Source organism: Entelurus aequoreus, linkage group LG05 (genome assembly GCF_033978785.1).
Source record: "Entelurus aequoreus isolate RoL-2023_Sb linkage group LG05, RoL_Eaeq_v1.1, whole genome shotgun sequence".
NCBI lineage: Eukaryota > Metazoa > Chordata > Actinopteri > Syngnathiformes > Syngnathidae > Entelurus > Entelurus aequoreus.
The window spans coordinates 83,209,388-83,222,981 of NC_084735.1; the positions used below are offsets into that span (position 1 = coordinate 83,209,388).

At 37.7% G+C, this 13,594-nt stretch overlaps 1 protein-coding gene across 1 annotated transcript in view; it reads left to right on the plus strand.

The window, feature by feature from the left end:
- Nucleotides 1–1,014: 1,014 nt before the first annotated feature.
- psmg1 (proteasome (prosome, macropain) assembly chaperone 1) overlaps nucleotides 1,015–13,594 on the plus strand; it is a 42,460-nt gene continuing 29,880 nt past the window's right edge. The window contains exons 1-2 of the mRNA XM_062049070.1: nucleotides 1,015–1,085; nucleotides 2,010–2,072. Of these exons, the coding sequence (XP_061905054.1) occupies nucleotides 1,030–1,085; nucleotides 2,010–2,072 (119 nt within the window). The 5' untranslated portion in view covers nucleotides 1,015–1,029. The remainder of the gene's footprint in view (nucleotides 1,086–2,009; nucleotides 2,073–13,594) is intronic.

The window sequence follows — 13,594 nt, forward strand, 5'->3', positions numbered from 1 at the left end:
AATGGATTTATTGTATTTCTTAATGACACTGTCATGAGGATTAGTGTCGGTCTGTCTGTGTGTGTGTGTGTGTGTGTGTGTGGGTGTTTTAAATGGAGTCGGTAGGTTTTTCCATTCCCTAACTAATGGTCTTGCAGTAAGTAGGCGTACAAACATTCAGGTGGAAGTGATATCGGATAAGGGTGCTAGGATAACATTTGTCGTCAAAAAGTATATTTGTCGACAATAGTCGTGGCGTATTGGAAAGTTTCTAATCAAGTAGTCAAACAAATGTTGTCTGTCTTAGATTTCTTTGAGGAGCTGGAGCATCTCAAAAGGCACAGTTCACATTCACAAGTAAGTGAGATATTGGGTTTCACTATGTAAAAGCGCTTTGAGTCACTAGAGAGAAGCGCTATATAAATATAATTCACTTCACTTCACTTCACAGCAGGTGTGGGAAAAGAATAAGCACCCCAAAGGGAGAGATGAGTCTGTGACACAGAGGAAGATAAACAAGGTCGTCTGTAGCGTACAGCGAACAATGGACCAGCAACAAAGACATGGAAAACACCAGAATATAGAGGGGACAGAAACAGGTGAGGACGCTAATCAGCAAACAGAAAGCAGGTGCGGCTAATCAGTCACCTGGTAAAAACAAAAACAAACGTGTGCAAGGATAAAATTTGTACCCAACAATTATATTTGTTGACAATAGGCGTGACGTTGTATTGGAAATTTTCTAATCAAGTGGTCAAACAAATGTGTCTTTCTTGGATCTATTTGAGGAGCTCTAACATCTCAAAAGCACCCAAAGTGAGAGACGTGTCTGTCGTAGGCTGGCATGTTGTGAAGTTTTGGCGATTCCAAAGAGGCGGAGGACCTCAGGCAGCGTGCGGGTAAAAAGGTTTCTTTGCTCCAAGACACAAGGCTATGTGATACAAACTGGTGCTAGCTTAGCGTAGCAGGAAGATTACGTGAAAACATAGGCGGCATGAAACAAACAACAAAACCAACCAACAAACCGACGTCTGTAGCGTACAGCGAACAATGGACCAGCAACTAGGACAGGGGAAAACACCAGAATATAGAGGGGACAGAAACAGGTGAGGACGCTAATCAGCAAACAGAAAGCAGGTGCGGCTAATCAGTCACCTGGTAAAAACAAAAACAAACGTGTGCAAGGATAAAATTTGTACCCAACAATTATATTTGTCGACAATAGGCGTGACGTTGTATTGGAAATTTTCTAATCAAGTAGTCAAACAAATGTGTCTTTCTTAGATTTCTTTGAGCAGCCGGAGCATCTCAAAAGGCACAGTTCACATTCACAGCAGGTGTGGAAAAAGAAAAAGCACCCAAAGTGAGAGATGTGTCTGTCGTATGCTGGCATGTTGTGAAGTTCTTGCGATTCTAAAGATAGAATAGAATAGAATGGACTTTATTGTCATTATATTTGCATATAACGAGATTAAGGACTCCAACTTAAGGTGCGGTAGTGGGAACAAATATGGGGTAAAAATAAATTACACAAGAGATAAGGAAAAAAAAAAAACCTAACTATTTTATCCAATAAAAATAATAAGCAATCCTGTACAATGTACAAAACACTAGAAATACAAAATACTGTACAATATACAGAACAAGACAAGAGTACCGAAGTAATAAATAACAATCTGTGTCGGACGTATTGCACTCGAAAGGTAATGTTGCACAGTAGGGTATTAGGGTAGGATATTGTATAGAGGTGAATTATTATTATAAGTTAGAGTTCAAGATGGTGACAGCTCTGGGAAAGAAGCTGTCTCTGAGCCTGTTTGTTCTGGCTCTGATGCACCTGTAGCGCCTGCCCGATGGTAACAGGTCGAACAGGTGGAAGCCAGGGTATGTGCTGTCCTTGGTGATGCTTTTTGCTCTGTTGAGGCAACGGGAGTTGTGTAAATCATTCAGGGAGGGGAGGGGGCAGCCGATGATTTTTTTGTGCAGACTTTATGACCCTTTGAATCGCCGTTTTGTCTGCTTCAGTGCAGCTGGCGTACCACACTGTTATGCAGTACGTCAGCAGGATGCAGAGGACCTCAGGCAGCGTGCGGGTAAAAATATTTCTTTACTCCATGATACAAGGCAATGTGACACAAACTGGTGCTGGCTTCGTGTAGCAGGAAGATAAACTACGTGAAAACATAGGTGGCATGAAACAAACAACAATACCAACCAACAAACAAACCGTCGTCTGTAGCGACCAATGGACTAGCAACTGAGACAGGGAAAACAGAATATAAAGGGGAGGTATTAGGGACAGAAACAGGTGAGGAGGCTAATCAACAAACAGAAAGCAGGTGCGGCCAATAAGTCACCTAGTAACAACAAAAAACGAAACCAAGGGAGCATTGAGAAACATAACTGGTTACTAAACTAAGGAGAATAATACACAGACTAGACTGACCATACGTCCTCTTTTCCCCGGATATGTCCTCTTTTGCGGGGCTGTCCGGGCGGAGTTTCTTAAATGCCTCAAATGTCCGGCATTTTGAGTTAGGGTTGCGTGTATTTTTAATGTACGTCAAGGGTTAAGAAGGGGTTAAACACAAAACAAATTGTGAAAGTGTGCGCGCGCAGCAGCATTGGTGAGGGAGGGGCAGAGACAGAGAGGGCGAGAGAGAGAGTTATGATAAACGTGCATGCGTCGCCAGACTCTGCTTTTTATCCATAGATTTATCAGATTTAATTTTTTTATTATCTATAGCAGGTGTGTCAAAAGTGTGCCCCGGAGGCCATTTGCGGCCCACAGCTAATGTTTTAAAGGCCCACGGCACATTCTAAAAATACTATTAAAATGAACAAAAACATAACAAAAGTGAAATAAAAAAGCTTAAATGTTAAATGTAATTTAGAAAAAGTTGCAATGTTGACTAATAAAACAAAGATGTTTTTTTTCTTTCAAACTGTCATTGCTCAAAACATAATATTGAATCAAAATCAATGTCATTATGAATTATTGACCTATCCAAGGTTCCGAGTACTTCACATCAAATATTCCACTAAGAAAAATATTTTCGGTGGAAGATTTTGCATATTTTGTGTGTCTGCCATTAAAAACACAGTTTTGTTTGACAAAAAAGGGCGGAAAACAAAAAAACAACATCAAAAAAACTAAAACATTTTGAAATGAGGGATAGATCTGAAGTTGATGTAGACTCCAGAGATTAAAGCGTTAAATATAAAATATGTGTATGCCCTGGCACACCATTATCATCATTTCATGACCCAAGAAAAACACTTTTTACATTTTTATACTGAAATAAATACACCTACAACTTATAAACATAGAGAAAACTACCAGCAGCGGTAAAGTTTAGATCCACGAAGGAAAGAAGAAAGTGAATGAATGTTTATAACTGAATACATTTACATATGTATACAGATTTGTTTTCTTTTTTTATTATTATTTTTTAATGAATTAAGTAACGTTTATGACAACCTTTTTCCAAAACACAATATAGAATGTGAGATACAACAGGACAATGCATACGTTTATCTTTTTTTTTCAAAACGCTTACAAAAAAGTGGGACCCCAAAAATTTACTGTGGGACCCCGTTTTGAAAATTCCTAGCGCCAACACTGCTGTCAACAGAGGACAAAAATGCTTTATTTAAATATATATATTATTTATAAAGCAAGTTCGAGTATCATTGGCAAATTTTCACCTAGTTCCGGCCTTGGCACGCATATATGTGTCCTCTATTTGGGATTTCAGAATATGGTCAGCCTAGTGACACAGACCCTAACATAGAATGACAAATCATGACAGTGTCGCTCTTTATAAGGTACAAGCGGGAGGGAGGGAGTAAGCTCAGTTTGGAGGGGAGGGGGAGCATATACAGTAAATGTTTTCCAGCACAACTTCATAACTTGTGGCTTATTCTTGATTAAAAACATGACTATATATAAGAGTGTTAGTTTATGCCTTGCTAGCTAGCTAACAAGTGTGAGACGAAGTTGTGTGAAAAATAACTTTAACTATCATTCAATCCAAAATCAGCCAGCTAAACTTTGTCTACATCAATTCAAGTACTTTTAGCGTCAATTTGCAATGGTGAAAAAAAAGCTAAATAAACCCGAACCGCCCGCGGCGGTATCATAAGATAAAACATACAATCTAAAACATTTTAAGAATTAATCAAAGATAGAATTCTACACATTGAATCTATTAGAGTGCTAAAACTGCCAAGACTTAATCAATAATCAATATACCAGTGTGCATATTTTTAAACATCACAAAATGATTTTCTTTTAGAGGAAGTTAGACTTTGTGTTTTGTTGTTTGTTTTCTTTGCTGATATTTCAACTGTTTTTTTAAAAAAAATACCTAAACAAGGTTAATTGTTTTGGTTTTTTTAGCCCTTTGCCTTTCCTTTCTTTGAAATTAATACATTTTATTAGTCATTTTGTCACTTTGTAACAGCTGAATGAGCAGCACAGTTACAATGTAAATAAATATAATTATGAATGAATTAGTCATCTTAAAATAACTAAAGCTGCATTTAAAAGTCAATGGAAAAATTTGAGCCAATAAATATGTGTACGCTTTATTATCCAATATTATAAGACCAAATAATACATTGCGAGAATCGTTTTGACTCGAGAATAGTGTTGAATCAAGAATAAATGTTTTTATTTTGTTTATTGAATTGTTGACATATACAGTGCAGAAATACAATTAAATACATGTCAAATATTAATCTCCCCCCGATCAAGTAACCCCAAAAATTATATATAAAATACAATAAAAAATAAATAAATACAAATAATAAAAGAGAAAACAAAACAAAACATGCATCCAGATCACTCAAAAAATACTCCAATGACAATTTCAATTTAAAATTAGATGAGTGGGACTGGTCCCCTGTGCTCGCGAGCAACCTGGTCGATGTCGCTTGGGATCGCTTCAAAACGGCGTTCCTAAAGATACTAAATGACATGGCTCCCGTGAAAACAGTCAGGATCAAAGCCCGCTCGGAACCATGGATGAATCCGGACCTATTAGCTGCCATAAAAGACAGAGACAGGAAATACTCTGAATACCAAAAATGTAAAACAGAAGTAGATAAACAACCCAATAATATCAACCTCAAATTACTCCTTTCAACTCTCAAAAAGCAATGCAATAAATTAAGAAATAAGTCAACCAACCTGACTAAATCCTTAAAAAAAAATTACATTAACGACAAAATAGAGGAAAACACGAATAAGCCACGTGAGCTCTGGAAAATTCTCAACAACCAGCTTCCTGGTTGCAGCCAGAAACTTAAAACAAGACTCACCAACATCAGCATCAAGGAGGGTGACTCCCTCATTACAGACAAAATGGAGGTAGCTAGCAGACTTAACGCCTTTTTCACCAGCATAGCTGCAACTCTTGTCAACAAGCTGTCCCACCACTCTGGTCGCTTTGGTGTAGAACACATTAAAGCCTTCTACAGAAAGCTAGGAGTATCCAACAATGATTTCAAATTAGAAATGGTCACAGCTGATGAGGTGTTTAAAAAATTGAGCGCGCTCCACCCTAACAAGGCCACCGGTCTTGATAATATTCCCTCCAGATTCCTCAGGGACTCTGCCTCCATCATTGCCCCGATCATCACGCACATAATAAACCTATCAATTACACAAGGCCAAGTACCAAAAGATTTTAAGATAGCAAGAGTAACTCCCCTCTTTAAAAAAGGAAGCAAATTGGAACCTGGCAACTACCGACCTGTTTCTATTCTCAGCTCCATTTCGAAAGTAATGGAGAAAATAGTTTATGAACAGGTCGATAGTTACCTTGCCACTAATAAACTCATGTACAAATTCCAATCCGGCTTCAGAACTAACCACTCCACTGACACATGCCTTCTCTATCTGACCGACCACATCAAACATGAGGTGGACGCGGGCAAATACTGCGGCATGGTCATGCTGGACCTTCAGAAGGCCTTTGACACCGTTAACCACGCTATACTGTTGGATAAGCTCAGAGCAATCGGATTTAACAAAACCTCTTGGAGCTGGATGCAGTCTTACTTGGAGGGGAGGGAGCAGGTGGTAGAGGTGAACGGCACCGTGTCCCCCCCCCTCTCGGTGAACTGTGGAGTCCCCCAAGGCAGTATATTGGGACCTTTACTGTTCCTAATATACATAAACGACATGTCATCGGCATGTGACTGTGAATTGTTTTTGTTTGCGGATGACTCTGCCCTGCTGGTATCCGGCAAGGACAAGTCACAGGTGGAGAAAATCCTCAGTGCTGAGCTCTGTAGAATTTGCACCTGGCTCGCTGACAACAAGCTATCCATCCACTTGGGTAAAACAGAATCCATCCTGTTTGGGTCCCACATCAAACTTAAGAGAGTCAATCACTTCACCATAAAAGTAGGTGACAGTGTCATCACCAGGAAAGATGAGGTCACCTACCTAGGTTCCATTCTAGAGGCTAACCTTTCCTGTGATAAAATGGCAACCAAGGTAATCAAAAAGGTTAACCAACGAACGAGATTTCTCTACAGAATTTCCTCTCTGGTCAACAAAAGCACCTTGAGGATTCTGGCGGGAACTCTCGTTCAACCCTTTTTCGATTACGCATGCACCTCCTGGTACCCTAGCACCTCCAAAACCCTCAAATCTAAACTCCAAACATCTCAGAACAAGCTAGTCAGGTTACTTCTAGACCTCCACCCCAGATCCCACCTCACTCCTACCCACTTCTCTAAAGTGGGCTGGCTCAAGGTGGAGGAAAGAGTTAAACAACTTGCACTGAGCCTAGTCTATAAAATCCGCTACACCTCCCTGATACCGAAGTACATGTCAAACTACTTCCTTAACGTAAATGACCGCCATAACCACAACACCAGGGGGTGCTCCACTAACCACGTTAAACCCAGATTCCGAACTAACAAAGGTCTTAACTCATTCTCTTTCTATGCCACATCAATGTGGAATGCGCTCCCAACAGGTATAAAAGAAAGGGCATCTCTATCCTCCTTCAAAACCGCTATAAAAGTTCACCTCCAGGCAGCTACAACCCTAAACTAACACCCTCCCCGGATTGCTAATAATCAAATGTAAACAATCAAATGCAGATTCTTTTTCTTATGCCTTCTGATCTCTCTCTCTCTCTCTCTCTCTCTCTCTCTCTCTCTCTCTCTCTCTCTCTCTCTCTCTCTCTCTCTCCATGTCCACTACTTGATGTCCATACCCCCCCCCCCCCCACCCCACCCCCCCTCCACACTCCTGATTGTAAATAATGTAAATAATTCAATGTGATTATCTTGTGTGATGACTGTATTATGATGATAGTATATATGATAGTATATATCTGTATCATGAATCAATTTAAGTGGACCCCGACTTAAACAAGTTGAAAAACTTATTCGGGTGTTACCATTTAGTGGTCAATTGTACGGAATATGTACTTCACTGTGCAACCTACTAATAAAAGTTTCAATCAATCAATCAATCAATCAGTCAAATAAGTACAGGCAAATATTGCCATAGAGCCACAGACAACTACGCTCCCAACGCGGTGCAGCAGTACACAAAAGCAGACAAAAGGCTCATCAATTATCTACCTTTCAATTACTTTTCAATCGGGATTAAATTTGAGATCAGTCTCTTTTAAATATTTTAGAAAACCCCCCAACAATCCAGCTAAATCGGCAAATGTGTGTGACGTCACTCGCAACCCAAGTACCCTAAGATGGCACAGTAGGGTTTAGATTTAGATTTAGATTACGATTTAATGTGAATCAGTAGGACCAGCGCATTCAATACCCATCACTACCTATTGTAGCCTCAACCCAAGGAAAGCAGCCGGACCTAATGGAGCCTCGGGCCGTGCGGTAAAACTGTGCGTATAAACTGGCAGATGTCTTCACCAGCATTTACATGTCACTGTCCCCATAGTCCCAGTCCCCAATATCACTTGCCTAAACCATTACAGACCTCAGGCACTCCCCCTTATACCAGCCAAGTGCATGCTCGTTAAATGCAAAAAAGTCAATACCACCATCACTCTGCCCTTACCAATTTGCATAACCAATGGACAGACGACGACACACCATTGATATACTGTACATACCGTAGTCCTCCACAGACTCTTGGAACATCTTAAACTTAGGAACACATATGCAAGGATGCCCCCTTGTCACTTTCAGTTCACATTTCAACATAATATTGCCAAAAAAAACTTCTGCACTTTTTAATTACTCGCACGTAGTACGTGAGAATGGGCGAGCAGATGACATACTATACATAACTTATAACTTGGGACGGCGTGGCGAAGTTGGTAGAGTGGCGAAGTTGGTAGAGTGGCTGTGCCAGCAATCGGAGTGTTGCTGGTTACTGGGGTTCAATTCCCACCTTCTACCTTCCTAGTCACGTCCGTTGTGTCCTTGGGCAAGACACTTTACCCTTTGCCTCTGATGGCTGCTGGTTAGCGCCTTGCATGGCAGCTCCCGCCATCAGTGTGTGAATGTGTGTGTGAATGGGTAAATGTGGAAATACTGTCAAAGCGCTTTGAGTACCTTGAAGGTAGAATCGCGCTATACAAGTACAACCCATTTATTTTATTTAACATACTGTAACATTACATATAACATCATATATCATAACATACTGTAACATTACATACTGTAATATAACATAGCATAACATACTGTAACATAACATATAACATCATATATCATAACATACTGTAACATTACATAACAACATATATCATAACATACTGTAACATTACATAACAACATATATCATAACATACTGTAACATTACATACTGTAATATACCATAGCATAATATACTGTAACATAAATTATGACAACATATATCATAACATACTGTAACATAACATATAACAACATATATCATAACATACTGTAACATTACATACTGTTATATAACATAACATAACATACTGTAACATAACATATAACAACATACTGTAACATAACATAACATAACATACTGTAACATAACATATAACAACATACTGTAACATAACATACATAATTTACTGTAACATTATATACTGTAATATAACTTAGCATAACATACTGTAACATAACATGTAACATAACATACCGTAACATAACATACTGTAACATAACATACTGTAATATAACATATAACACAACATATAGCATACAATACTGTAAAATAACAAATAACATGACATGAAACAAAACATACAAGATAACATACTGTAACATAACATAGAATGTAACATACAGCATAACATTCGGTAAAAAAATAACATGAAATATAATATATAACATTACATACTGTAAAATAACATTTAACATTGCACATATTATGACATGCTATAACTTAATATAATACACGGTAACATAACATATAACACATAACATATGACATACTGTAACATCACATATAACATACTGTAACATCACATATAACATAACATACTGTAACATCACATATAACATAACATACTGTAACATCACATAAAACATACTGTAACATCACATATAACATACTGTAACATCACAAAAAACATAACATACTGTAACATCACATATAACATAACATACTGTAACATCACATATAACATACTGTAACATCACAAAAAACACAACATACTGTAACATCACATATAACATAACATACTGTAACATCACATATAACATACTGTAACATCACATATAACATAACATACTGTAACATCACATATAACATACTGTAACATCACATATAACATAACATACTGTAACATCACATATAACATACTGTAACATCACAAAAATCATAACATACTGTAACATCACATATAACATACTGTAACATCACATATAACATAACATACTGTAACATCACATATAACATACTGTAACATCACATATAACATAACATACTGTAACATCACATATAACATACTGTAACATCACAAAAATCATAACATACTGTAACATCACATATAACATACTGTAACATCACATATAACATACTGTAACATCACAAAAAACATAACATACTGTAACATCACATATAACATACTGTAACATCACAAAAAACATAACATACTGTAACATCACATAAAACATACTGTAACATCACATATAACATACTGTAACATCACATATAACATACTGTAACATCACATAACATAACATACTGTAACATCACATATAACATAACATACTGTAACATCACATATAACATACTGTAACATCACATATAACATACTGTAACATCACATAACATAACATACTGTAACATCACATATAACATAACATACTGTAACATCACATATAACATACTGTAACATCACATATAACATAACATACTGTAACATCACATATAACATACTGTAACATCACAAAAATCATAACATACTGTAACATCACATATAACATACTGTAACATCACAAAAAACATAACATACTGTAACATCACATATAACATACTGTAACATCACAAAAAACATAACATACTGTAACATCACATAAAACATACTGTAACATCACATAACATAACATACTGTAACATCACATAAAACATAACATACTGTAACATAACATACTGTAACATCACATATAACATAACATACTGTAACATAACATACAACAACATACTGTAACATAACATATAACATAACATACTGTAACATAACATATAACATAACATACTGTAACATAACATACACCAACATACTGTAACATAACATATAACATAACATACTGTAACATAACATATAACATAACATACTGTAACATAACATACACCAACATACTGTAACATAACATATAACATAACATACTGTAACATAACATATAACATAACATACTGTAACATAACATACACCAACATACTATAACATATAACATAACATACTGTAACATCACATATAACATATTCATCTAAAATAATAAAAAATCACACAAGTGCATTCCTATTATTTTTCATTGGAAAAATCAATTTAAAAAAATAGATCCAACCAAATATTTTCATGCTTATAAATTTGATATGAAACATTGATTTTAATGTCATTATTATATTGTATTTTGGTTTTTTTATTTTTACTATGAATACTTACCATGTTGCTGGTAAAATAAACCTTTAAATAAAAAAGAGAAAGCCATTCCTATTCTCTACTGTTAAATCTCCAACTGATGTAATCATAACTCCTGTGGATCTGGTCCAGTGGGTGGAGGGCACATCGTCACCATCCTCTTCATCATCATCATCACATCATAACTGGGATGTTAACATCAATCGCGGACTCTTTACATAATTACAGACTTTAATTGTCATTACAGTTCAAGAAGCCGTTTATGTTTAATGTCCAAACTATATATGCATGAAAATAGTGACTAAAAGGGCAAGTAATGAGGAGGCATGTGAGAGAATGTACACGGTGCTAACAGTGTGGGTTGACGTGACACCTAAGTTTTATGCATGAACAAAGCCCACGCATGCACACACACACACACACACACACACACACACACACACACGCACACACGCACACACACACACACACACACACACACGCACACACACACACACACTTAATGAACAATGCTGTTCCTAAGCAACTGATCCCGACTCCTGCGTGGGATTGGTGTGTTCTCTGGGTGGGGGTTGAACACATGAGGGTTGGTGCGAGCCCTAAAGGTCTCCACGTTGCCCCCTCGTGATGTTTATGATGTGATGAAGCCTGTTTAGTTTTCTGGAAGCAGGCCCGGCTTCCTAAATCACAACACTGTTTCTACTGTCGGCAAGTTGGCGGATATATCGCCGTATTATATTGATTTTCCGCATGAAAGTGATCTTTTTATATAACAACAAGATGATGAACTATCAAGGATTGTGTGCCCACCCCCCCCACACTCCACCCACCACACCACATCCCTCCGTCAGGCTTTTGAGAGCTTTAAAGTTATTTTCAGCTCGGCGTCTCTGCTGGCTGACATTTTACTCATCTTCTAAACGCTCGCTGGACAAAAGTATTGGGACGTGTGAGCGTTGTTTCCGGGACGGCCTCCAATAATCCGGACTTTGTCCAATCACCGCGTCTTCGTTTTGATCGGAGGGAGAAGATATTTAACCAGTTACGTTTGATTGGCAACACTAAATGGTCCCTAGTGTGTGAATGTGAGTGTGAATGTTGTCTGTCTATCTGTGTTGGCCCTGCGATGAGGTGGCGACATGTCCAGGGTGTACCCCGCCTTCCGCCCGAATGCAGCTGAGATAGGCTCCAGCACCCTCTGTGCCCCCGAAAGGGACAAGCGGTAGAAAATGGATGGATGGACGTTTGTTTGCGTCAACAAAAAGCAGTGCATCCGGAAAGTACTCACAGTGTTACAGCCTTATTCCAAAATCTGGTTTTGTCCTCAAAATTCTACACACAAGACCCAATAATGACAAAATTAATCCGTTTTTTAGAAATGTTTGCAAATTTATAAGAAATAAAAGACTAAGAAATCACATCCCCACGTGACCCCAAAAGGGACAAGCGGTAGAAAACGGATAGATGGACGTTTGTTTGCGTCAACAAAAAGCAGTGCATCCGGAAAGTACTCACAGTGTTACATCCTTATTCCAAAATCTGGTTTTGTCCTCAAAATTCTACACACAAGACCCAATAATGACAAAATTCATCCGTTTTTTAGAAATGTTTGCAAATTTATAAGAAATAAAAGACTAAGAAATCACATCCCCCCGCGACCCTGAAAGGGACAAGCGGTAGAAAATGGATAGATGGACGTTTGTTTGCGTCAACAAAAAGCAGTGCATCCGGAAAGTACTCACAGTGTTACAGCCTTATTCCAAAATCTGGTTTTGTCCTCAAAATTCTACACACAAGACCCAATAATGACAAAATTAATCCAATTTTTAGAAATGTTTGCAAATTTATTAGAAATAAAACACTAAGAAATCACATCCTCCCGCGACCCCGAAAGGGACAAGCGGTAGAAAACGGATGGATGGACGTTTGTTTGCGTCAACAAAAAGCAGTGCATCCGGAAAGTACTCACAGTGTTACAGCCTTATTCCAAAATCTGTTTTTTTCTCAAAATTCTACACACAAGACCCAATAATGACAAAATTAATCCGTTTTTTAGAAATGTTTCTAAATTTATGAGAAATAAAAGACTAAGAAATCACATCCCCCCGCGACCCCGAAAGGGACAAGCAGCAGAAAATGGATGGATGGACGTTTGTTTGCGTCAACAAAAAGCAGTGCATCCGGAAAGTACTCACAGTGTTACATCCTTATTCCAAAATCTGGTTTTGTCCTCAAAATTCTACACACAAGACCCAATAATGACAAAATTAATCCGTTTTTTAGAAATGTTTGCAAATTTATAAGAAATAAAAGACTAAGAAATCACATCCCCCCGCGACCCTGAAAGGGACAAGCGGTAGAAAATGGATAGATAGACGTTTGTTTGCGTCAACAAAAAGCAGTGCATCCGGAAAGTACTCACAGTGTTACATCCTTATTCCAAAATCTGGTTTTGTCCTCAAAATTCTACACACAAGACCCAATAATGACAAAATTAATCAAATTTTTAGAAATGTTTGCAAATTTATTAGAAATAAAAGACT